Source organism: Lethenteron reissneri, chromosome 26, assembly GCF_015708825.2.
Source record: "Lethenteron reissneri isolate LAM-NWPU_2019-01 chromosome 26, ASM1570882v1, whole genome shotgun sequence".
In the NCBI taxonomy this organism is placed as follows: domain Eukaryota; kingdom Metazoa; phylum Chordata; class Hyperoartia; order Petromyzontiformes; family Petromyzontidae; genus Lethenteron; species Lethenteron reissneri.
Window position 1 is genome coordinate 18,661,994 of NC_083804.1, and position 27,704 is coordinate 18,689,697.

General features: G+C 42.9%; 1 protein-coding gene across 1 annotated transcript in view; it reads right to left on the minus strand.

Annotated features, from left to right (window-relative positions):
• Window positions 1-4,284: 4,284 nt before the first annotated feature.
• The window catches only part of FLT4 (fms related receptor tyrosine kinase 4), a 58,277-nt gene continuing 34,857 nt past the window's right edge, over window positions 4,285-27,704 (minus strand). Inside the window, exons 14-30 of the mRNA XM_061560373.1 lie at window positions 26,659-26,808; window positions 26,126-26,257; window positions 25,293-25,399; window positions 24,105-24,240; window positions 21,463-21,567; window positions 20,358-20,471; window positions 19,426-19,505; window positions 17,422-17,980; window positions 15,690-15,787; window positions 14,751-14,873; window positions 13,599-13,710; window positions 12,696-12,795; window positions 11,717-11,822; window positions 10,691-10,827; window positions 9,373-9,457; window positions 8,517-8,581; window positions 4,285-8,086 (exon numbers count right to left, since the gene is read on the minus strand). Coding sequence (XP_061416357.1) covers window positions 7,963-8,086; window positions 8,517-8,581; window positions 9,373-9,457; window positions 10,691-10,827; window positions 11,717-11,822; window positions 12,696-12,795; window positions 13,599-13,710; window positions 14,751-14,873; window positions 15,690-15,787; window positions 17,422-17,980; window positions 19,426-19,505; window positions 20,358-20,471; window positions 21,463-21,567; window positions 24,105-24,240; window positions 25,293-25,399; window positions 26,126-26,257; window positions 26,659-26,808 — 2,333 coding nt within the window. The 3' untranslated portion in view covers window positions 4,285-7,962. The remainder of the gene's footprint in view (window positions 8,087-8,516; window positions 8,582-9,372; window positions 9,458-10,690; window positions 10,828-11,716; window positions 11,823-12,695; window positions 12,796-13,598; window positions 13,711-14,750; window positions 14,874-15,689; window positions 15,788-17,421; window positions 17,981-19,425; window positions 19,506-20,357; window positions 20,472-21,462; window positions 21,568-24,104; window positions 24,241-25,292; window positions 25,400-26,125; window positions 26,258-26,658; window positions 26,809-27,704) is intronic.

Genomic DNA, 27,704 nt, shown 5'->3' on the forward strand with positions numbered 1-27,704 from the left:
GTCAACAATTATAAACAGCATTTGCCGTTCTATAGTGTAGTTTCAGCATGCTCGTATGGTGACTTATATCGTACAAAAATAGTTTAGAAACATGTACTTTCTACAGAAATTTTTTTTAGTACATTTGGGAAGGAAATTCCCAGTTTACAAAAAAAAAACACCCCCTGCCGTAACGAGAGAAGATTATTTCCCAAAATGGTGACTAAGCCTGTTTGGAAAATCCGCGGTGTGCTGCGTTTATAAACATTAAAATTCCCAACAAGCAACTGTTTCGAGACATTTTAGGATCGAGGTCACGATATGAAAACTATTAAATGGATCTGGCTGAATAGTGGATCAACAATCAAAGCCAATGATGTCAATCTGTTTGGAGTCGGCTGTCTTAGTATACTGCATTGTACTTTTTTACGTCCAATAAATTACATTCACTAGAATAATAGTAAGTAAGATGGTTTGCTTAATTACTGAGAGGAGGGTATTCTATTATTCTCAGGTTATGTTACAGAGTGACATTTCTAACGAAACAAAGCAATATTGTACTCGTCTTGACGTCACCGAGTCTCATCTGCAAAAGTTGTGGCTTAATAAATGCATTACATAGCAGGCTTTAATTTTATAGGCCCGAGTATTACCACCCACGTCTGATTCTTTGATGTAGTTTATAACTCAAAGGCGCTCTATAAATAAACATAAGATAAGATAAAAATGACTCCATTCTCAACCCTCACGTCAATTTGGGGTTGTGATTTGATTCAAGCATCAAAGTGAGAGGAAAATGTAATCGTTTACTTTCTGTCCCATTTTTGCCACCTCGATTGGATGTTATTTTTCGTCTCATTTGTACAGTTTTGTTCGTTCCATTAGCCTACAAAGTAGCATTGCAAATCATTTGTAAAATGTGTTCATACATTGTCATGTTATCGGTTCAATGTATATACTCCGGAGCATATCTATGTACGCACTTGTCAATGCGCATATTACAAAGGGTTGTAAGCACGTTCACAAATAGTGTATAATGAATATAGTCTGTAATTTGGTATGATTAGTATAACAAGCTCAATATGTAGTGAATTGCACTTATCGGCTGTCATTCTTCTGCTAAATTAGTCCAATGCAAATGTGTTTAACCAAACGGTTCTGGGCGAAGTTCCCCTTGCCCTCAGCCCCCAGGTGTTGGACCCAACGTCCAAGCAGCATTTGGGCTGAACAGATAACTTGGCCAAGGTCAAAATAACAGTATTGGGAAGTATGCATGATCTGTATACGTGTACACGCTGACCATAATGTTGGCTTTTGTATGTATGGAACATAAACGTGATAAAAACAAAATCTACGCGAGTTCCCACCCCTCAAACAGGTGGTGCTCTGCTCCCGTTAACAGAACCGAACAATGTACTGGAACTTCTACATTTCGACGTCGATAACATGTCAATCCATATGGTCCGTGTGCTAGAGCAGACATAGGTACCACTTACGGTAGATCTTTATTAACCCATTTATTTTTACGGCTAATAAGAGTGAACTATTTTTTTTATAACCCACGCATTTCAAATGGTTATCACATAATTCACTGTTATTGGCCACATAAAAAGTTGGAATTACTTATGTTATGCCACTTCAGGTGGTATCAAGAAGTTACATATCTGCTGGTTAGTGTTCACAATCTGACATCTTTGATGGCTGTGGATTCACAATGGCACCAGTTAGGTTGAAATGCACCTTTTGCAACCTTTAGCTAGCGGCAAACATTGCACTTCTCCCTCACGACCAATTGTTTTTAGAAAGAACATGCTGAACACAACAGTAACATCCATACACTTGATGAGGCTTTTGTCAGTGTAAACTCTAACTGAGGTTAGGCCAGGTCACCAGGTGGTTTGTTGAGTTCCAACTCAAATTGTGTCACTTTTAATTTTACGAATGTTTTGATATCACATCTGCACTGGCCTGAACCGTTGTTTTTAACTGGACTGTTTATCTACTTTTGTGATGTATTTGCCAGCTACTATGAATAAATGTAAAAAAAAAACACGAGTATGTGTGTGTATATATATATGCCTGGGTAAAATTAGAGAACTTTGTTGTGACATTGGGAGTCTGTTGATAATAAATAATGTATTGCTTAAGGCCACAACTTCTGCTTTTATAAGCAGGTGGTGTGATGGAATCTTTTAAATATTTAATTGCTCTTGGTTTAGAAAGACAAGATCGAATGGCAGACAGAGAGACCCTGGAAAACAGAATGAGATAGACAGAGACAAAGAGAGAAACAGAAAACCATATATTTGTGGAAACATCACTCCTACTAAATAACGGGACAATATTCAACACAAAAAGCAAGATTGTATCCAATTGTCATTTGGCATTACTGTGCAGAATTGTGGTTCAAGGCATTTCTAAGCAAGAAGTCCTTGCTTAAACAAATGCTGCTTTATGATATTTGGCTGGAAGACCAGTCGGCTAATGGACTAAAATATCATATTATTCATAATAATCTATGACTTGAATTTTCCGGCTGGCTGCTGGCTGGGCTCCTTTCCACCATATCATGACGAGTTGAGTTAACTGGCTAAACATTGAATTGAAATGGCAGAAGAAGTTCGGAAGACATTTAATAGCGAAACTGAAAAGGTGGGAGTAATGAACAGTGAAGACTGGCTCGGTTGATAAAATTGCCTAAACCCTTACATGTGTGCTCCTAGTATGCAATTATTTTGCCAGTTTATTCTTTAAATCCTGGAGAATAAAAAAAAACTCCACAATACCTAAAAAGCAGATTACTTATCAATGCTCCGAGTATAGGATTGTGAGAAGAGTATGGACATGACAGCTGTCTTTTATTTTTCATTACAGAGCAACGGGTTCTCTCCTAGTATTTAAAGGTATGTATTCTAAGGATAAAAACAACAGCACACGAGTCAGGTCCAAGAGAATTGACCTCGGAGATTGAGACAAGTGGTGGACACTAACGCATTCCTGCGGAGGGAGCTGGTAGGAACGTTGGGTTGCTCGGTCAATGGCCAGGGCCAACGGCGGCGTGGTGTATTCCGCAAATATGCCCGACTGTGAGGGTGGGCACAAGCCGGCGTGAGTAGGTTAAACGTTGAGTTTTATAAGGGCACCACGGGGTGACCAGTATCTCCCCACCCAGCTCCACCCCTCCCACCCAGCCCCACCCTCCCCACCCAGCCCCTCCCCACCCTCCCCACCCAGCCCCTCCCCACCCTCCCCACCCAGCCCCTCCCCACCCTCCCCTCTCCACCCAGCCCCACCCCTCCCATATTTGGATGCACGACGGACGGACGGACACAATGATCCCCTGTGGGTTGGTGGAACCAGGTGGTTCCTACCAGTATTAACCTAGCTCTCTACTGATTGTTGGGTTGGTGAATCATACAGTGACCATAAGTGCTTGGGACACCCATCTGGGAGGGAAAGATAGTGATGCCGCCTACACGAGGCAGCATAACAATTCAGTAACAAAGTCTAAATCGATCCTTGTAGTCGTGGCACTGAGGTGTCTTGCACTCGAAAGCAGTTGGATAAACAATCCGTGGCACCATCTTCCTGAGCCCGAAGGACAGAAGGGAGATACTATGTTGCTATTGACAGAGAGGAAGAGAATCAGAGTGTGAGAAATAACAGGGGAGAAATCATGGGGACAGCCTTAGAAACAGAAGGCATTCGATTTGCAAGAATGAAGGAGAAAGGCGAGAGACAGTGAGTGGGACAGAGATAAATCATAGGCAAGTGAAGGGAGAAACAGATAAAGGGACAGAGTTGGGGATGCTACTGCTCACAGAGGGAGAAATACTGCCACTGCGACAGTGAAACTGCGCAGTCAGTGTAAGCACACCCTACCGAGAGGTAGAGAGAGCTCATGCACTGCTGATGAATTGCTTTACAATGCAAGAGCCATTGAGATGTATTATACACTTTTCAAGGTGAACCAGTGCCATTGTTGGTTTGTCAGGATGTTGTTATTGTTAAGCCAGTATTGTGGTGACACATGCCTGCAATTGGCACTCAGGAACTGAGGTTTGCGGAACACGCACTGATACTTTTATAAATAATTCCATATAATAGAGGAAATGGCAAAACATTTTGAGCAAGGCGCTTGAGAATGAGTTGAGGATTTTCTGTAAAGAACTATGAATAGTTATAAATCGTCAGTAAATTATTGCGAATGTATGTGGCCTACGCTCGTGAATGTCACCAGGGTTCAAATACAAGTTGTAACAAGTGGTGCAAAATTAATAACTAATTGAATAATTGAGAGTGGAATGTTGTTTAAAATAGCAATTTTATTTTGAAAATCATATTTTGGTCATGATTGCATTTCGTTTTTTGTTGTTGCAATTTATCTTTTTTAACCTTTCAACGGTATTCATATTCTTGGTTCTTTCGGTAAAGTCACGTGACTTTACCGAAAGAACCAAGAATATGAATCCATGCAGTCACGAAAGCTTTAAATCGAAATTTCAACGGTATTGTTTGTCAGTGTTTCCCTAGATCCCCCTCTCAAAAGACACATTGTTTCACGAACCCTCTTGTCAAGTCGAAGAATTAGTTTGCAAATCATCCACTTCCAAACGTGTTTTTCTTTACAACTTTAATATATTTTTTGTAAGTGTTTCACAGTGTGTCAAAGGCCTACACTCAGATAAAACAAATATCTCTGTATTATAAAAATATATCAACTACTGATGAACAACATGTAACATAAGTAAATAGTTTGCATATACAAAACTGAATTTGGTAATCATTTGTTGGTCATTTATGTAACCAGATGAGAGTCCAAAGAGATTGTAAGTGAGAATTGGAAAACAGTTGAGGAGAACCCCAGCGAGCCGGAGTTTGGCTCGCAAAAATGTTGCACCTCACCAGACCAATGCCGAGGTTTTAATATAATTCAGCAACCGACGCCACCTGCAGTACAAATAGGTGGTCGTGGATTTTGTTGCTGTAAATATCTCCCCATTGGCCCGTCTCTCTATAACTCTCGTCTCTTGCTTTCTTTCACTCCGTCTATCTCTTTCTTTCTTTCACTCCATTTTTGTATTGTTTGTAATTCTCGGAGAACGTTGGCACAACTCAAATGTAAGTACTCTGCAGCACAATACACTATAGCTACAGTGCTGATTTATTTTTATATTTTCTTTTTTTATATCTAGCATTAAAAACACAATTGTATTAAGCATTCATGTTTAGGTATAGTGTATAGGTTATACAATTGTTTAGGTATTATATGTATATATTATTTTGATGTTCATTGTATTTGCAGCTAGCTGGATTTTTCAGCAAGCCTGATTCGGACTCGCCCTCCGCTAACCAGGGGTTCACTAGTTCCCTAGGTATAGTTATTACGCAAGTTACTATAATTGTAATTTTTAAACATGAAAATGCAGTCACAGTCCTGGTGGCTTAGTATCTCAACATGACCTTTATGGTTCTAATGTGAAACCCAATTCCAAAGGCCGGAACCCCAGGTCTCCAGATGTGTTTAATTGGCCCCTTATCATGGGCATTGTGAGCCCTCTGAGAAAGACACCCACCCCAGAATTTGAATCCAGGTTCATGAAGGAGTGCTGATGCAGTGCCCCAACATGGCCATTGCTAGCCTCCTGAGAGAGCACTTAGTCACATATTCACTTTAAGATGTTTTTTGTTCATGTTTTTGTTTTTTGTTTGTTGCGGTTGCACCCGATTCAAGAGCTGAATGGCTCACAGGGCTATACCTAATAAATAAACTTGAACTTGAACTTATCCATAATTGCTTTGGTGGATACCAACTGAAGTCAGCTGTTACAGTCATTGATAGTTTTTGACACAAAATCATTGTTTTCCCTATATAAAAAATACAATTGCTAAACGAAATTAAAATGTAAAATCCATGTTTGCTACTGATGGAAATACATATATCTAGATAATCTGTTTCATGATATACCATATATGCAGTTTCTATAAATGTTTTCTGTTAAAGGTCCGAATTTATTCTCTCCAATTGACGATGGTTATACAAAGCTTGTAAATGTTAGTGGTGGTGGCAATGGTGTTATGACTTGAAGACTTGAGCTCATGATGATTTTGGCGATGGCAACACATTAACCTACCATGGCCCCAAGATTTGAACTCAAAATCACAGCCATGCTTTGACATAGACCCTCAGCGTTGACCTCATTGTAGCTGGCTCATCGGCTCCAGGCTTTACCCCAAGCCTCTTGGAGGTACTCACTAATCGCCACGGTACAGCCATTATTGAGATTAGTTTTATGATGAGGATATCTTTGTAAACACTGAAGTACTAGAGGATGGTAATGGTGGTGATGGTGTTAACTCTGGGGTTCTTCTTGAGTGATTATAATACTTAATGGTGATTTTAAGATGGGTTTGCTATTATTATTTATAGAAACGTATGCACTATATCACGATGGATTGTTTTACATCTCCAATTAGATTGGTTTATTACTTGGCTCCTCATTAGTCTATGCCTACATGGGCACCTTTGGGCATTCTGCTACAACATTTCGGCTTATATTATTGTTATGCCGACAACACCCAAATTTATATCCGGTTAGGCTTTAACTCTGCGATGCCAGTTTCTGCACTATCTACAACATTAGAATTAGTGAAATCTTGGTTGCAGCAACATTTTATGTGAATAAATTCCAACAAAACAATGGCCATATTGGATCACCTCTGCAGATACCTAAAATTGGTTTGCCACGTTTGTCAATAGGTGGTCACGATGTCTGCCCATCACAGGTCAGAAATCTTGGTTTTTAGTTTGACCAGTCTCTGTCCTTTGATGCACATGTATCTAGGGTGATTAGAACTTCGTTATTCCACGTTAAAAATACTACCCAGCCACGTCATTTCCTGACCCTATGACTTTAAGAGAGACTGGTTCATGTGTTTGTGTTCACCCGACTTGATTACTGCAACGCATTACTATTCGAGATTCCAAGTCAGGTAGACCCCACCTTGTTCAGAATGCAACTGAGTTTTTACGCGCACACCATTTCATGGGCACATCTCACCTGCTCTCTTGTCTTTGTATTGCCTACCATGCAACTATCAAGTGGATTATAAAATCCCGATGCTGACCTACAAGGCTCTCAATGGCTTAGCCCCACAATATTTGCAGGAACTAATCTATTTTTACACTCCAACGAGATCCCTGAGATTTTCGAATTGCCTTATTCTAAATGCTCCTAGGTCAAGGCTCATTTCCTGGGGTGATCGGCTTTTGCCAGTGCAACTCTCAGACTATGCTTGGACTTTGGTGAAAATACAGTAGTTAGAGTTATTTAAGTCTGTCTTCAAAACCCACCTCTTTTAACTGGCCTTTAGCCCTCGCTCTGGCCATTTACGCTAGTTTTGTTTATGTCCTCCTTTCCATAATGTGACATTGGGATCTAAGGATGAAATGCGCCTAACAGATGTAACATTAATTATTATAACTATGGTGGCAATCAAGAGAATGTGTTGCATTAAATAACATAACCATTTAGATGATCGTCAATATGATAATGGTGGTTGTGATAGTATTTATTTAACAGCTGATATTATTTTCTAGATGAAGAAATCATAGGCTATGATGTAATTACAATGATGATATCTGAACAGGGATGACAAGAATGTATATGATTTTATTGCATTGATGTTACAATGATGATGATGATATGCCAATGATCATGGAATATAGCAAACATGATCATGACATGTAATGGAATAGTTGACAATTCTCATTTGTGATATTGAATAACAGTGGTGGTGATGCCGATTGCATATAGCCTGTAGCAATGTTAAGGAACAAAGTGACGAATTGCACCAACACAAGAAGCCGTTACGTGACAGGCACCAGTCACATGGCATGATCAGGATGCTTTTCACATTACAGTGTTCGAGTGATGTGGGTCACGTGATGCCAGACAAATGACATTAGTCACGAGACGTAGGTCACATGACGGCCACGTAGAGTGGAGCGGATGGACTCCCAGCTGTTCCAACGGGGTCCCCAGCTCCCGATGGTGCGGATGAGGATGACACATGCGGGCCTTGAGGGGACTCGCACAGCCCTGGCCTAAACCACACAATCAAAATCATCAACAAATCATCATGATTAAATAGCAGAATCATCATGCCATTCACATACGTAATTTGAATGTAATCTCATGAATAACGTAATTTCGACTTCAACAGTACAGTGTCATTAGCATCAACATCATCAAGAAGGATAACAAGTATCTAAAAAAAAATAGCATTCTCATCAGGCCCCGTGGTGTAAAATGCAGTCCCCAAGCCTGGTTAATAACTCTATCTCTCTGGACTCTCTATGTGCCATAAAGGTCCATAGCCTGAAACGTCAGTACTATAGTTTTTCTTTTAACGCCATCGTGTTATTGACGAATGTGTTGAGTTTATTGCAAAATTTGGAATACTCATGAAATCAAATGCCAGGCACCCTTTCCAAGTGACCTCGCAGCAGTGGGTGCAGGGGACCAGGCTCTCACCGTGCGCACTGGGACCCAGCTTCCCCCGAGCTCCACCCCATGCCGTGGAGGGGAGTGGAACCACCCTGAGACGCACATCATCACCAGGATCACCACCATCATCATTAAAAATATACATCTCTTGTGAACAACCAAATGCTATTTAAGGACCAGGTTTTCCATTATAGGCAGAATTGTTCATGAAAGGTCAGTGCTCGTATTTCTCGAACCCTAACCTAAGCCAAACCGTCCGACCAAGTCTAGAGCAAGAGTCAAATCTCTCTAGGGGCACGAGTCAAAACATGGAGCCAATCGACAACAGGCTGGGTGTTATACGGTAACAGACTGGGAAACTTTGTGTTCAGCTGCTCATCACATTCGTTTTCGGACTGCTTCGGCATCACGAGAGCTGATTTTGACACACCCTGCAATATTTTCTCAACTGGTTTGTGAATTGTGACAAAATAAATGAAATAAATAAATATTACGATAATGTTTCTCTTTTTTATACCACGCACCGGTGTACCACCAATAATGTTCAAATACATTGAACCCACGTAATCACTGGCACGTTTTTTAGAATCGTAATTTTTTGTGTTATCCAAAATTGTGCCATCAGTGCACGAGGCAAAGAATCCATTGAGGAATTCTCACGATGACTTCTCCCAAAAATATATTTGAAGCGGCCTTTTTCGCCACTTTCTCATACATTATTTCCAGAGATTATGGAAATAATAGATTTCCATAAACAGTCAACTATATATCTGCTTTCTAGCACTTCTATAAAATCGTGAGGATTTACGTCAGCCAATCAGTCATGACCATTTTAAAATGTATTGTATGTAAATGTAAGAGAGAGTGCATGCATTGCACTCACCGTGCAAGGAGGGAAGTCAAAGGTCATGGTAAGGTCATCGAAATCCTGGGATGTCATGCACCCACCCACCTCCCCACCTTCAAAGCTACTCAATATAAAAACACGCAAACATCCACACACAAAGTTACCAATGAGCGAGTCTGACTTGTTAAAGTCACTAAACTTATAATTGATATTCTGTCGGAATGCTAACCCTAACTTTGGCCCTGTGGATCACATGGGCAGTTTTGTGGTCTAGCAGTAGGACGATTTCTTTACAGTTGATCTTTGCAGAGCATATCTTAATTTCTTGATGCATTTGTTATTTGAAGTTCCAGTTTCACGACTTTAGCCAGCCTTCCTTTTCCAAGGTATAATTCTGCCGAAATAAAAAACCTTTCTTGTATCCCAGAGCAATCAGGGAGGGGGCAGGGGAGGGTCCTCATTTAAAGATGAAGTCCTTAAGGTCCTCCCCCCAATCCCTTGACAAGTGTCACGTCCTCTTCAAAGTGTTGGGTGTCCAGTATTCACTTTCCATGGGTGAAAGCCACCAAAGACGGACAATACTGAAGTCTAAGTAACGCACAATTAAACAGGTGAAGATCCAAGATTTAAACTCGAAGGAGTCAAGAAAGCAAATATTTCGGTATGGCAATCTCTCAGGTTCCTTGAGAGAGATGTATAGGCCTGAGGGAGATATGTATCGGCTGTTTCGAATGACATCCATGCCCAGGGTTCAACTAACTTGTATTATTCAATCAATGAGAATAGTTGTGTACGTAGGGGTGTATTCTGTAGTCTTTTTTATATCATTTTGTAATAAAGGCCTGTGGCTGTCACCAATAGTCCAGCGAATTACCAAGGCAACGGGTTTTAGTTGTTCTGTCATGATGCATATCTGACCATACTGTAGAGTGATGTGGCTTAGTTGAAAGGCCATTAAGGGTGTAATAATACGGGTAGTTTAGAGTTCTGGGGTGACAGGAGAGGTCAGGACATTTTCCCAAACTCTTGTCCTGGCAATCAACCACAATAAACCTTTCCATGTTCACTAATCTTCTCCATTTATATACAAAGTCATTACAAGCTGCACGTGATTGATAGTTGATAAGCACATAAAATGTGCTCTCACACACACACACACACAATTGGCGCCCTCTAAATTGTGAATCGGTTCTCTCTCCATGACATTGGGTGTGTTTAGCAGTCATCAGGTGTGTGCATCATGAAACAGCTCAATCTGAAGTTGAACAGAGAAGGCCTTGCAAACATGGTGGGTTCCTAGGATTGGTGTCTGGGAAACCGTGGGTTTAGCATTAGAGGCGAAGAGTCATCTCACCAAGAGGCAGGGAGGTTGTCATAGTTGAACTCAAAGGATGTCTCCCCTAGATTAGAGTTGGGAGAAATTGGCAGGGAGAGGACAGAATCCCCGCCCAGGCTGGGCTGCACGCAGAGTGGGATGTAGTCTTTGCCCATCTGCACACGCGCACACGCACATACACGCAGACACAAATATTCTCTTGTAGCCTTCATAGACTTCGATTTAAAGCTTTCGTGACTGCAGGGATTCATCTTCTTGGTTTCTTTCGGTAAAGTCACGTAGAATGGAAATAACATTTTAATATGTTTCATTTTATTTATTTTATTATTTCCATTCTACGTGATTTTACCGAAAGAACCAAAAAGACCTTCATAGACTGTTGGTGCAAGTGCTCTCAGAAAGCACCTATCAAGGTCGACACGGCATACGTTGAGGTGGTGTGGATTGTACCATGGCCAGCCGCATTTGTGTCCCCAGTACTGATGTTTACACCGCACCAGATACAATTTTTAACGCCAAGTCGATCAAGGGGGTGAAAACAATCAATTCTAGATATCACTCGCCACGAGTGTTAGCCGTGGCCAGGAATCGAACTCCGTGGTTTTGTCACACAATGTGCGAACTGCTGCATCACTGCTCTTTACAACAACACGTATGCAAGCAACTACTTATTTAGGCGGGCATGGCACACAATTTCATAATGTGGCCAGCTAAACACCTACCTTAGACTCCCCATTGCTGATGTTACAAGCTCATACCTCAGCTAGTGTCAATTCGTTCTGTCAAACCTAATCCTAACCTTAAGTTGATTTAAAAAAACTTTCAAAATAAGCCAACAATTGTCAATTTATGGATGGTTCAGTTAATGTGCAATTTTCACAATTGCCATAATGTCAACAATCGAGATTAGTGTCACCCTATTGTTCCTTTGAGCAATGAGACACTGACATTAGACTGCCAGTGCGTTACCATATATCGGAGTGGTCTGTGCGTGTATTTGCTTTGTTTAGATGTGAAGGGGTTCAATTGTGATGCGCTGCTCACTCGCTGCACCCGCATCTGCAGGAGGTCACCCAGTGCTGTCACGAGGTCGGAGAAGCCCGGCCGTTCCCGTGGGTCCGCGCGCCAGCAAGCTCGCATGATGTTATAGCTGCATCATCACCACCACCACCACAACATGAACACCAACATAACGATCCCATCAACATAGGTCAACATCCACACAAACATCACCCAACGTGGGCTGTTCCTTCGTTCGAATTTAGAGCATGTACCCCGTCAAGCACGTTATTATATCTTCATCACCACCATAACATCAACAAGACTACATTATAATCCATCACAACCAACCCATCAACATCAATAAAATGCAACATCGCCTACCTTTGGTTATTCCACTCGTTCCATGTTATGCCATGTAGGCACACATTATGTCATGGCTGCAATACATCTCCATATATACCATCACAACCCACGAGCACTATCACCATTAAAAATAACACCAGCATCAACATCACTCCAACTAACACCTGTCATCACCTCTGTTCACATGTCACTTGCCAGAGTTGTTGGATGTTCATGTGTGCACGTATATATTGGTGTGCATATTCCACATATGTGTTAGCATGCCATGTGCTTTCTAACAATAGCGCCGGGCACATTTTCAAGCGTAGTGATGAAAGTTTATTTACATTGGAAATTGACAAAACACACCCTGGATTAAAAAAAAGAAAATCCACTGTTGCACTGCCATCTGCTGGTTACCTCGCAGCCCAAGTCCATAACACCGGGAGTCACAAGCAGACTCAAAATCCTGAAAGCCAGCCTTCAACAGACCGTATTTTATATGGTCATGATGTCGTTGGCCCTCTTCATGAAAAAAATGTCTGTTGACTGAAACACCAATCATTATATTCATGGTATGATTGTGGCTGATTCGAATTGTGTCGGTGTGCACGTGTGCTTGCTGTGTTGTGTGCGTGTGTCTGTGAGCGTGTTCGTGTGTGTGCGTGCTCCTGCATACATGTCCTCATCCGCATGTTCCGGAGCCCTCATCCTCGCCCCTTCCTTGAGTCGACGGCAGAACTCCTCATCAATCTGAACACCGGGGTATGGAGATGCTCCTGTGGACGAGAAGTAGTACACATGCTCATGCATTCACTCGTTCACTCATAGTGACACATTCACCCACTTATTAGCTTATACATGAAATTGTCAAGTCACATTCATTCATTCAAATGTATCCTGGACTGTCCAATGTCAGTGTTAAGCTTGGTGAATGAAAACTATTTTGTGTAGTTATTTAGCATCTTTAGTATCATTAACAAAGCTTTTTACTCTTGTGGACTGGGACACAGATGCTCTGTGAGCAACTACAAGATAAGCGGTTTGTTTGTTGGGCTTCATCTTCGTTTAACTCTGTTAGGCCAACCCAATAAATGTTTCCTGTTCATTTATATCTTCACTATTTTTAACTTTGCTGATATCCAGTATTCCCACGTTTATTCATTTAAATAACCCAAACACAGATTTAGCACTCGTTCACAAGCTCATTTAATCAGTTGAACTGCTCGGTCTACATATTAAATTGCTCATCATACTTGTAGTCTCACTTATTCACTCATGGCCATTATGAGCCCCGTGAGTCCTAGGACTTAAACGTAGGTAAGCAGGGGTGCTGGCTCTCACAACTCAGGTCAATAGAGACTCAAGAGTGCTGGCTGCCTCTGCATCCCTGACAATGCATAGTACAAGTCCTATGAGATTAGATAGGGCATGGAAATGGATGACAGCTCCATAGAACACACAATTGGCTACAGCAAAGCAAATCTTTCATCCAGCAGTGGAAGGAAACAGCTGGTGATGATGTGGACAACGATACTAATGGTGGCGCTGATGGCGGTGAGGATAACACGAGACTCCTCACCAAGTGAGAAAATCTCCCAGCTGAGAATCCCAAAGGACCAGACGTCGCTCTGCACCGAGTAGATCTTGTCGAAGATAGCTTCTGGGGACATCCACTTCAATGGAAGTCGGGCCTTCACACACACACACACGTGCACACATCTTCAGTGTCTAACTCAGGGGTCGGCAACCTACGGCTCCGGAGCCGCATGCGGCTCTTTACGGGCTGCTTCTTGACGATATGTACGTATGTACTCAGATGCATTGCGGCTCTTGAAATACTGAATTTTGTACCGAATTGGAAAGAAATGGCTCTTCTTGTTATTTTGGTTGCCGACCCCTGGTCTAACTCCTGCACTGCGTCTATAGATATGGCTTCATTTGTACATATATATCAAGTTTAATTGTATTTTTTTTGTTATGTAATTATTCCCAGAGATATGTATTTACTTTTTTCAGAATGGTCCTCCTGTGGGATATTTAAGCAATTCCTTTTTTCCCCAAGTTATGTTCCGATTGCATTAGCAGCGTGATATCACAAGACGAATACATTTCCATTGAGAACTCTCGCAGCTAGCGGTGCACCACCTTGCGTCAGAGGAAATTCCAGAAAGCAGACATCACGGAACTACTGCTGAAGTTTACTTCACTGGGCCTGTTTGTCCACACTAGGTGCGGCAAAGCTCGTATATTCTCTGCAAAGAGTCTTCATCGCATGAAAATGTAATGCAAAACAATCGTATGTCGGTTTCCGCTTCTGTGATTATTCACTTTCTGGGATACTGTCACGGCAAGATGTCTCCCTCGCCTGGTATGCAAGAGGTTGTTGGTTCAATCCCGACCCTGATGCCTGCTTATTTGGAGTTTGCATGTTCTCCCTGTGGTCATATAGATGTTTCTCCCATTCCTCCTGTTTTGCCACTCCACATTTAGAAACATGCATTTAGATGTTTTAGCTGCCACATGATAAGCCACAATGTGAGCTGCCATGTGCGGCCAGGTCGCCTCTGAAAAAGAACTAATAATACCTTAGTGGGTTTCATCTGGTAAAAAAAAAAAAAACATTTTTTAGTTCAGAGGGTGAACGACAAACTATGCAGGTTACAAAGTCTAACATTATTATAATACGACTGAGCTGGAACTCTGTGATTTTCCAGCGCAAAAATAGACGTACGTCTCCCTTGCGGACGTAATCAGGGTCCTTGCACACGTCCCTGGCGAGCCCGAAGTCGCAGATCTTCACCACACCGTTGTCGGCAAGCAGAACGTTCCGAGCTGCCAGGTCCCTGTGGATGCACTGAGCACGTGGTACGGGACTTTGTTCAATGTATTTTTTTTACTCTCTCTTCCAAGCTTATTCAGTTATATCACCGTCGTGAGACGAGATGCAAACATGTCCACTTGCAACACTTGCTGGGTAGTGCATCACACGGTGTTAGAAATAACAGCCCGTGGAAAGTGATATCACAAGCCGACTACTTAAATTCCTTCAAGTTATCTCTTGGTATCAACACACTATAGGGCACACATTCCCACTGCTACAGAAATAAATGTTTATCACACCCTAGTAAAACTGATATTTTTAATCCTCAGAACTGAAATAATCCTAATTAAATGAAATTCTAAATATAACATTTATTTTGACTGGTGCTGAGACTATCAACTCTTGACACTTGATAACACGGCAGCTGAAACCTGGACCTCAGCGCTGCCAGTTAAGAGCTCTGACCCCTCATCCATCTGGCTATCTCTCAGTAATTCCTAATACGTGCATTTAGGTTCAGCATCTTGAGTTTAGGTTCCAAGATTCAGCCCCAGATGACTATTTTCATTATAATTATCTGAATAACTGACTCCACCAGACCACAATTAATGATCAGTGTCTATTTCAAGAGACTGCTGTTAAATATCTATCTCTTGAAACCTGGAGCTGGGAGACCAAGTTTAAGAGTCAGTGCTTCAAGACCTGATTTACCTGGATTAGGTTTCAAGGTCAGTGCCTAAAAAGTAAATGCTGCTCAGGGAGATGATATTTCAGGACAAAAGAAGACATTTTAATCTCTGGTCAATAACGCCACAATAAATGGCAATAACATCCAGAATTTCTATTTACCTTCCGTGATGTCAGGAACTCCATCCCTCGAGCCACCTGGAATGTGTACGCCAGGAGGTCTTCCATCGTCAGTGGCTTCACCTGCTCATCGTCTGAGTCTGGAAACACACACATATGGTTGGAGAAGGTGGTAAACGGAGTGGTAGCTCCTGCAATCTCTCATTTACTTGATACAGCTTTCGTGGGTGTGATGGTACCACCTGAAGACGGAAGCTTGTGTTGCCTCCGAAACGTCGTGATTTTTATTTTATTTAACTTTTTAATGTTTTTACCTACGTGACTTTACCGAAAAAAAATTAACCCGTAAAAACAAAGTTTTTCACTATAAACCCTTTATATGCGTGGCGGCTAGAGTCCTCTCGTCCTCTGGCTTGAGATGGCTGCCACCTATGGGTCAGATGATTGTCTGCCACCATTAAGCAATTGGTAATTAAATATTTATTTATTTCCCCCTAAACAATGTAAAATTTTGGAAAAAAACTTTCACGAAAATTATGTCACGCACAACTAGTCGGTGTGCAAAATGTCAGCTCGATTTGATCACGGGAAGTGGGTTAAAAAACGACCGAAAGATTTGCACGGTTGTAAGCAAGCAAGCACGCAAGCAAGCAAGCAAGTGAACTTAATATAAAGGATTTAAAAACCTAAAAATATGAATCCTTGCAGTCACGAAAGCTTCAAATCTAGAACATATGACTCTTGTGAAAATGAGCCCGGCAGTTCTGACCGTTAAGCTTGCTCATCACATCGTGAAGTCAAGGGTTTACATCGCCATTACAGCCATCTGTTAATTTCCACGTGGATGTCATTAATGCGGATGGGCCGGCCACTGTAATTAGAGACAAGTTGGGATATTGTGTGGAAATAGTCATTATACCTGATGATGATTGCTTGTGTTGCAATCGAAACGTCGTATGCTATTATTTAGTTTATTATTTTATCTTTATACGTGACTTTACCGAAAAAACCAAGGAATAATTCCTGCAGTCACGAAAGCTCCAAAATTAAGATTGAGTCTAAACGCCATCTGTGCAAAGTCAGGGTAATGAACACCAACTTCTGGGAAGCCAATGCAAGTCGTTCTGCACAGAGACTTGCACCCGCCATAAGAATGTGAAAATTCATCTTCTTGGTTCTTTCGGTAAAGTCACGTAGAAGGAAAATAATAAAATAATAATAAAAAAACATAATAAAATAATTCTCACGACGTTTCGGCCACAACGCAAGCAGCCGTCCTCAGGTGAAGAACATGTCTGTCGATAAGACAGAGTCTAAATCATTTAGACTGAAGAGTCTAAATCATTTAGACTCTGTCTTATCGACAGACATGTTCTTCACCTGAGTCTTCACCAGAGTCTAAATGATTTAGACTCTGTCTTATCGACAGACATGTTCTTCACCTGAGGACGGCTGCTTGCAGGAAGACAGAGTCTAAATGATTTAGACTCTGTCTTATCGACAGACATGTTCTTCACCTGAGGACGGCTGCTTGCGTTGTGGCCGAAACGTCGTGAGAATTATTGACTTTACCGAAAGAACCAAGAAGATGAATTCCTGCAGTCACGAAAGCTTTAAATCGAAATTTAATGTGAAAATTCCTCCACTTCCTCAGGATCGTCAACGGAGATGAGCGGAGATGAGCGCTCAGACACAAGAGATTTGTTAACCGCTTCTATCCCACACCCTTTTCGCATCCCACAATCTACCACCACACACACACACACACTTTCACCTTCAGCCTCCTCATCCACATCGCACAGGCTCTTCTCTTCCACGAAACCGGAACTGGCTGAGCTTGCCGAGCTGGCGACGCTGTGAAGCCGCTTCTTCTCCGCGTCGCCCGTGGGGCGGCCGACGAGCGACGGCAAGTTCCGCGGATCAGGGCCACGCTCGCGCTTCCCCGTGCCACGCATCGCGTCGGGCACAGCACCCGCCATGGTGACGCGGCCACGGGAAGTTCCCTCTCCTCTCCACTCTGCCTGCTCCGATTCCTCCGATGAGGAGCCGCACCGACCCTGGAGTCGCGACCAGGCCTCCACACCGCGCGGCTGGGGAGGAGACGAGCGCATCCCGTCGCCGGAGTCTGCAGCGATGGCAGCCGGGGGCAAATCCACATAGCCTCCCGTCTCCTCACAAATGATGGAGCATGCGTTCTTGTCGTGGCGACGATCGTGTGCTGCTTCAGGTCGTGCCGCTTTGCCAGAGTCGTGGAGCTGAGCGCGGGATTCCCAGTCGGACTTCTCACTGCCGTTCCGCTTCCCATGTTTTGCACGCTTGGGGCCAGTGTCACTCTACGCCAGAAGCGATAAACAGGAGGTCAGAGGTCATCATTTTCAGTCGTCGAAAATATAATATTCTGGATTCTGGACGATTACAATGATTGTACCGAATCATGCATGTGAAAATCGCTAATTTAGAATATGTAAACTTTTGTATGAATATGGTACGCTAATTTTACATTTAAGCTGATTTAGTAAAGAATACAAACCTAAACCACGTGCCGTTCTAATGCAACCTCCCCAATTTGACGTATGTGTTCGTACCACAGAGCCAGTGCAGTCCATCACTGATATAATATTAATTTAGTAATTGTGTATACTTGGATTAAACCACATGCAGCATAGGCACATAGATATTAATCAACTGCAATTCTATGAATTGTGACGATTCACAGTCAAAATATATTTCAAGAATAAACATTTTGTTGGTAATTTTTAACATCTCATTTACATGGCTTATCATTTGTACGTCTTATTTGTAATTCAAGTTGTCATTGGTTTGTGTGTTTGCATTTGTACTGTGTGTTGATTTTTGCGTATTTAAGTTTTTGCTTGTGATGAGTTATATATTGATTCTAGATTTGAAGCTTTCGTGACTGCAAGGGTTCATATTCTTAGGTTTTTTCGGTAAAGTCACGTGGGTAAAAAATTTAAATTAATAAAAATAAACGTCGTGATTTTTATTTTATTTTTATTTTATTTTACTTTTATTAATTTAAATTTTTATATATTGATGTTTGTGTCAAAGCTTCAATTGGTTTTTGAATGGGTTTTATTCAACACAGGTTTAATGTGTTCAGGGTTACATTTGTGTTGAAGTTATGTTAATTGTAGAATTTGTAATTACTACACCTGGATTTTGGTCTAATGTTAGAGTTACATGGAGGTGTGTTGCGATTGCTTGCATTCATGTGAAAAGTTCCCCTGAAGCTGCAAGGTTGTTTTTGTTTGTCGTTCTTTAGCTTGCGGTAAGGTTTGTACTTCGTGATGTTTAAATGTCTCGTGGTTTTTAAGTTTGTGTTCAGGGACCCGCCCGTGCTTTGTGTTCGTGTCTAATTCAATTGTTCGTTACGTTTATCTTTCGGGTTTGTGTTTAGGTGCAGTGATTTGTTCAACGCTGCGCTTCAGATGGTGTTTCCGGCCGCATTTATATTCACGCTCGTGTTACACACGAACATTTCTGATTAGAATTGCATTTAAGGCTGTGATTCAAGGTCAATAAATCAAAGTTGCCATTGATTATATGAAAAAATATCTAAAAAACAGTACATGGATGATTATTATGAGGAATGTTCCTTATTTTATCGTGATCCGCTTGATTGTCGTAAAGATGTGTGATGCGATGCTAGCGATTAAACTGATGAGCTTCACGAGGGTTTTGTTGATGATAGTGATGATGATGACGACGGACACGTGGTAACGATGGTGATGGCGACAGTCATGAGTGTGTTCATCACCTGAAACGAGTCCCTTCTGCCACGCAAGTATTCGGACAGGTTTCCGTGGCGGCAGTACTCGACTATAACCATAAGAGGGCCTGTAACCACCAATATCATTGTCAGTCATCTCACATTTATAGCCATAGACACATAATCAACATCAGCGATAATTTCACTAACCACAGCCGATTTTACCATTATTATCTTTCAAATATCTCCTACAAAAATATCATAACTATACTGCGTAAATTAATTGTATCATAATATTTGTTTCAATATATCTTACAATTCAGAATATATTTCAACGGGTAAGGCCGTTTTAGGGTGGAGGGAATGTGAAAATGATTTATGTACATTCCAAAACGTAACCATGATAACAATACACGATTAAAGCCATAAGCATAATCAACCTGTGCACTGTGTTCATTGTAAAGTAGACAGTAAAACCCTGGTGATGGCATTCGTGAGATTACGAGAACTACCTGTAATTGTCAAAATGATCAAACAGGTATAATTAAATAAAAGGAGATACGTTAAACGATATGAAAACGGAAGATAATGCCCAACAAGAGAGAGCATACACATGACTATGTAAAACTACTTGGAAAAAAATGGAATGAGACATCAAAGAACACAACACAGAAATGATTAAAGTTGCGTTCGCAAGCAGCTTCCAGCTAACCCCGAAACCTGAGTTCAAGACTTCTTTCAAGAGGGTCATTCATTGGCATGTCAATCCAATATGTGTGGATATAATCCACACATACGAATGGGTAACAACTAAAATCTCTGTGCAGATGGATCTAAGAATCCACTGCAAACTCCCAACCACTTTGCCATCCGAAGATACAACAGCTGGTATTTCCAGGCTCCCATCAGAATAACTGCCGCTACATAATTCTGGTTCCCAGTCCAACCGTCGCGTTTGCACGAAGCTGTGTTTGAGTCACCTCCTGGACGAGTGCATGCTCCTAAGAGGTTGACCACATTGAGATGGTTTCCGATGTGGATGAGTATTTTGAGTTCAGTCATCAGGGCTTTGTGTTCACTTGCAGTTGCTCCACCTGCACACACCATGGGCAACACACCCAGTAATTTTAGAAATATTTTTTATACTCATTGGTTCTTTCAGTAAAGTCACGTAGGTAGAAATAAAATAAAATAAATCACGACGTTTCGATCAGCAGTTGTCCTGCTGTATGATGACGGTCGCTTGTGTTGCGATCAAAACGTCGTGATTTATTTTATTTCTGCCTACGTGACTTTACCGAAAGAACCAAAGAGTATGGATTCCTGCATTCACGAAAGCTTCAAATCAAAATATGTTTTAGTCAAAGGCTCTACAAATTATAATGATAATTATTATTGAGGTGTATAAAATTAGTCACTTGCGCCTCACCACTTCCATCCCAAAAAATGTCTGTGAAGTGTCACGAATTGGAGTCATGGTTTTACTCAAGAGTGGATTCTTGTTCATCTCGTTTTACCATTCCATGTTTGTTCGTCCCATCTCGACAGTTCAGTTTGCTGTATCACCCTATATGTAAGATTATATCGTTTACACATGATTTCAATAAATCACCAAAAATGTACGCTCATCATTAGACACATGCATTATAAGTGCATTGACCAAATTGTAACGGAAGGATACATCGCTGCATGCCATGATAGTATTACTTGTGTAAGGCCGCAGGAGAGATTTTCAATGAAATTGGCAGAAAAGATCACGTATTTTTGTTCTGTTTTTGTTACATCAGCAGCTGATTGGGGTTTTGGATTGATTTTATTTAATTAACATGCAGATTTCCATTTTACACAAGGATATTGGTGTCTGTTTAACACGTAGGCTTTTGAGACCAATATTCATAATACATGTTTTTTGGGTGAGATCGCGTAAATATTAAAGTGTCGTTAAACCCGCCACCACCCGACACAGCCAATTAGTAAGGTTTGTCACGTAAACAGAACATGCCAATTCGTTACTAGTACAGTACGCCGGTGTGTTGGAGAGCAAATCCACAACATGTTGGTTTCTATAATCGTAACCTCACAGACCTTTTAGCATCTTGACAGCCACAGTCGTGCAGGTGGAGGACTTGTCAATCCCGAACGCTGAGGCTTCCACCACTCGGCCAAAAGCTCCGTGTCCTAGTGTCTTCCCTGCCATTCAATGCACGCATGTCCATGAGAAACCCACAATACTTAGATATGCATGTGTAATGAGAGCCTATGTCCGGCTCACGTGGTGATCGGCTCTGCCGGTCCTGCTCTACAGCCAATGGGGGTAGAGCCTGGGAGCATTGCCCTGGCGTGATCGAGGGATGTCAGCTAGGGTGATTGGTTCTGCTGGTCTTAGCCTCAGCCAATGGGAAGACAAGTCAGGGGCGTGGTCCCGGGAGTTGATGGGGAATCTGGAACATTCGGCGCAGGCTATTAAGGATTGGCTGGAGCGTACCACGTGACCCAGGCATTAAATAAGGGAGAGCCGAGGGACACGGGGTCAGACGAGGAAAGAAGAGAGAGAGGTGCCACGCGCGAGCGGGGCTCCGAGTGCCACGTGGCGGTGCGTCTCTTGCGATCTGTCTGCCCACTTCCCGTTGCCTGCCAGCAACGAGGAGTGCTTGTGAACTGAGATAAGTAAATAAAAGGACCGATTCCACAAGCCGTCTCCAAGAGTATTATTACACATGTAGTCCACGAACCCAGACCAGATATTGAACTTGTCGGTACAACCTGAAGGTGGCATGACTTTCGTGGTTCAAATTTCTCGATGAGGCCAACAACAGTGAATAATGTAATCACCCATTTTAAATGAGTGGGATTATCAAATACTCCATTCTGATTAGCCAAATAGATACATTAGTGCAACTAAAGTTCAGATATCTTAGGGGGTACCTGGTTCTTCTCTGGTCCACGGGCTAATATAGATGATTGTGAGAGCTGAAATTGTTACACAAATGTGATCGAGTATGCTTACAATTCGCAAAACTCCGAAATATCTACATTTTTAAATATGGGCCACACCAACATGTATTATTTTGGGGAAAATAACTGTAAAAACGTGTATATATGGAGCTAATAAAACGTTTTTCTGGCATTGCCAGGGCTGACTGATATGATTCGGTATGAGTATTCTAGATCTGGTGGTAAATTTGCAGACCAGTGGATTTAAAGTAAATACACTATAATACATTAAGTAATACAGTACATATTTAAACATAAATTATAATTTACAGGCATTTATCAATCCACTGCTAGATGATGGGCTCCCCATGCCATGCCGGTCCCTGGGGCTTGTTTGACCATACTTCACCATGCAGGATGGTGAGAGGAACACACCCAGGAGGACGTCCACTGCAGAGATCGGTAGCAATTAAATCAGTTGATGTGCCGATGCTTGATAGATCTTTACAACAAAAGACCGTGAAATTGTGATGGCTTGAGAAGGGCTTCATCCGGCAGTGGATTCATCATAGCTGATAATGATGTGAGTTGAAACAGTTATCACGGAGTGAGAGCTTTTAGCGCAGCACTTTAGAATCCCAGAATCCTGGGTTCCATTCCCACCCATGATCATAGGTGGCACATTGCATTTGAGCCATACCAGGGTCACCCCTAGACGGATACAGACGGAGTCGAGTGCCTAGTTAATGTCACTTTCCGTTGGAAGTATTCTCAGGACATACATTATTGCACGTTGTAATGTTTTTGTTTTATTTTAAACAAAATAACAATACAATTTCAACTTCAATTCAGTTGAAATTCAGATTATAATTTATTCCAATATGTCCGTTCAATTCCTAACGTAGACATGAAAATGTATAACATGTAAACCCGTAAAAACAAAGTTTTTCACTCTAAATCCTTTATATGCGTGGCGGCTAGAGTCCTCTCGTCCTCTGGCTTGAGATGGCTGCAATCTATGGGTCAGATGATTGTCTGCCAGTATTAAGCAATTGGTATTAAATATTTAATTTGTTTTCCCTAAACAGTGTAAAATTTTGGAAAAGAAATTTCACGAAAATGTATTGTCACACACAACGAGTCTGTGTGGAAAATGTCAGCTCTATTGGATCACGGGAAGTGGGTTAAAAAACGAGCGAAAGATTTGCACGGTCCTAAGCAAGCAAGCGAACTTAATATAAAGGATTTAAAATATATTCGCCTGTGGAGGACGCGGGGATCGATCCCGCGACCTTTGGCATGGGAAGCGAGGGCGCTACCAACTGCGCTACTCCGCCACGGCCTGTGGAGGGGTTACGCTCTGGGCTCCTATACTGTGACGTTCAGCCAAAGTCATGAATGAGTTCTATTTGAATAAATGTAAAATAATATTTTTTTGCCTAAAAAGTGTAAAATTTTTGAATTTTTTTTCACGAACATTAATTGTCTGTCACAACGAGTCTGTGTGGAAAATGTCAGCTCGATTGGATCACGGGAAGTGGGTTAAAATGACCGATAGATTTGCACGGTCGTAAGCAAGCAAGCACGCAAGCAAGCAAGCGAACTTAATATAAAGGATTAAAAAATACACAATGTGCAGGCAAAGTGATCAAGCTGATATCTTTAACTTGCTACATTTGCGAACTTGACTTAATAATGGATGTGCATCTTGAATTCAAATCCAGTATCTCGGAGATGTTTACATGACTGACGATCCTCATGACAGAGAGAGGCCTGTGGTTTGTGCCACGTACCCATCTTGAGTCGGTCCCTCGGGAACTCCCACTTGCTGCCATCGTAACTGAGACGAGCACTCTGCTTCCCTGGAGACATCTCCCCAGGGTCCATGATGATGGACAGATACCCAGCCTTCATGTCTGTACCACGGGCCTGCGCCACGTCACCGCCGACATCAGTATCAGTACGATCACCCACGGACACACATTAGTACCATTACCCACGACATCAGCATCAGTATCATCGCCCACGGACACATCATTAGTACCATTACCCACGACATCAGCATCAGTATCATCACCCACGGACACATCATCAGTACCATTACCCACGACATCAGCATCAGTATCATCGCCCACGGACACATCATAAATACCATTATGCCCTCATCCTGCCCAAACCCACTCACTTTTTTTTACAGTTCGAATTACATCTTTAACCTGCTGCATGCTCTTTATTCCAAGTGTTCCTCTATATTTTTTCTGAATCCAAGTATGCGTCTTCTCCATGCTCCCTAGCAGTACTTACCCCTATGGTCTATACGGCTACACGGTAACAGGGGGTGGGTGAGGGTGGGGGCCGAGTGGGGGGGGGGGGGGAGATTGTTTCCTCCCTATGAATGTGTAGTATTGTACAGACAGACTCTTCAACGTCTTTTAGTAGCACACACTTTATTTGTGAATACAGTCCCTATGCACTGAGGGGTATACGGTCCCCTCACCCGTTACACTCCGAACGTACAAGCCTACAGGCTACTCATACCCCGCTCCTTCAGTGTCCTCTGACTGGACCTAGGGAGATGTCTCCCTGACCACTGGTTACTCTGAACCCTAGCCCTTATAAGGGCTGGAGGGCTTGGTCCAGGGTCCTATGCTTCTTCCGCCGTCTTGGGTCTTCGTGTCGTCGAACTCCCCGAGAGCTCTGAGCGTTCTGGCTTTATACTCGTTCGTGGCCGGGTTGTCCAATCCCCGGCCACCTTGTGGAACCCTGTGATTGGTCGTTCCCAATCTGCTTTTCGATCCCAATTTACCCTATCTGACCCTGACCGTTAGGTCGCGCGGGAAAACCTTGTTTACGGTCAGCTCTCACAACTTGTGAGACCCTGACCGTTAGTTTGAGCGGGAAACCCTTGTCAACGATTAGCTCTCCCTGTTTGTGAATATCGAGTGGGTAACTCTACTACAAATGCATCATGTGTGGCGCACCCTTCTCATCCTTCGGATGAAGACCGTGAGCAGCACCCAGAAGACCGTGGCCACCACTCCAGCGCACACCAGCACCACGAGCTGCAGGGATGAGCGTTCCACGCCCCCTGTGCACACGCGGTAAGCGACTCGGTGATTATGGGAACCTCATTTGCCAGTAAAAATATGATAATTGGTTTTTTTACCCTTCTATCTGGCAACAAAACTGACACCTTTTTACAAGGAGTCATGTTTGTATAGACCGCAATACCTGCAGTCGTAATACAAACAAAAGACATAACTCTGATAATGTATGCACTGTCCTTGAAATTGATTGGTCCACACCCGAGACAGCTTTCCTTAGAGCCTAGTCTCACATGGGTTGGACCAGATGACGCCAAAAGGCGATATGATATAAAACCGCTATTCAATCCAAGCACCGGTAGGTGAAGGGCCAGGGGGGATCAGCAATTCAGAGCATTTCAGCCACTCATGATCCAACAAATTCTCGAGTGTAGCAAGCTGATGGTTTTTAGCCCAGTCACTATTAACTAGACAACAATCTGTATATTTCGATTTAAAGCTTTCGTTACTGCAGGGATTCTTTCGGTAAAGTCACGTAGAAGGGAAGTAATAAAATAATAAAAATAAAACACAATAAAATAATATAATAATATTTTATTTTATTATGTTTTTTATTATTATTTTATTACTTCCCTTCTACGTGATTTTACCGAAAGAACAATCTATATAATTTAAATTCGTTTTTTTCACATAATTTACCACAATCGAGCTCTAATCAGAAATGCAATAAACACGCACGCGCCCACCCCAATGCCACCCCCACCACCCACCTTGGACACGCACGTAGGCGCTCGTGAGCGCTCGCCCGTGCGCGTTCTCTGCCACGCACGTGTACTCCCCCTCATCCTCGCTCGTCACCCTCTGCACCTCCAACGTCCGGTTCAGGTCCGACAGCAGCACTCCTGTAAATTAGACGTGGCAGAGCTGTTGCGTCTCAACTCCGCAGACACGACGAGCATCTCCTTTGGGCCGTGTTCTTTAGTCTCTGGCTCGGCCTCTGTCTAACACTCAGGCTCAGCTCAGGCTGAAGTCGTTCAGTTGCTTCCAAAGACGCATGACTGAGCGGCTCAGTTATTGCTTGGCTCAGCTCTTGAAAATCCTGAGAACGCCAGGGACTTGCCGAAGTAAACCGACTCAAGTTAAGTGCAGCTTTGAGCCGATTCTCTTGAGCCAGAGCCAAACATGAGCCAAGCCATAGAAATACCATCCCGAGCAATTGAGAGAAAGACAACATGGTGAGATTTGCAATTAGACCGAGCAACGGCAGCAGCAGCAGCAGCAGCGGCGGGAGGGTGGCGTTTACCTGAGTTGTGCGGGAGCGAACGTCTGTTTTGATACCAAGTGATGCGTGGGGCAGGGACCCCGTACACTTGGCAGTGGAGACGCAGGGTCCCGTTGGTGGCGCTCACCAGCACGTCCGACAGGTTCGACAGCACCATGGGCGCCGATGCCGCTGTCCGTGTCGAGGGGAGAGAGGCGTTTGTCAGCACAGATCGGCCTTTAGCTCTCTGCATATTCGTTTCTACAAAGTCAACGGCAACTAGGATAGCGACGGGCCCCTTTCGCCAGTATCAAGATGTTAAGTGAGAAAATAGAGGTGTAAAAATGCAAATATTTGTTCGTGTTTTATACCGCAGGTGCGTGTGTGTGTGTGGTGGTAGACACCTGTATTTTTCCCAGGAATTCAAACTGCACGTGGGATGTTGGGACGTCACGAAGCACACCGGACATTGCGGCAGCATTATAATCATTATTGAGCGTGTGACAATTGTGCCCCCCCCCCCCACCTCTCACGATTCGTTAAAATGTCACAACTTAATTCAAGAATGGATTCTGTTTTAAAGCATTGTTTTAATTGCCTACATCTTACATTAATTGACAGCAATAAATTATGGGTTTATTGGTGTGTGTGTGGTGCCACAGCGACGGGGCCGCTCTGCCGAGCCAGGGAGCCGCCCGGCTTCCCCCACCGCACTGCCCCCAATCACCCGCCCCACATAAGCACACACCCGCACGCATCCCCCCCCCCCCCCATAGAGCTGGAAGGGAAGGTTACCTGATCGACCGGTTTTTATCCGAGAGACCCTTATCGGGATTAATTCTCACGGTTTCCGGCGATCAGGGAATTGGATGACCTCCCCCGTGCTACGTGGTACCGCGGCGCTGCTGCCGGCCTTAATATGGTGTGGTCGCGGCGTGGGGCATTCGGCCACCGCGGTTGAGGCGCATTTCCCCCCACACACCCCCACGAGTCGACGGGGCAAGCAGGGGAGGCACGGGACAGCATGAATAGCGGGGTCACAGGGGCTGTTGCGCATAGTCATGGAGGGTTGGGATAATTGCGCTTGA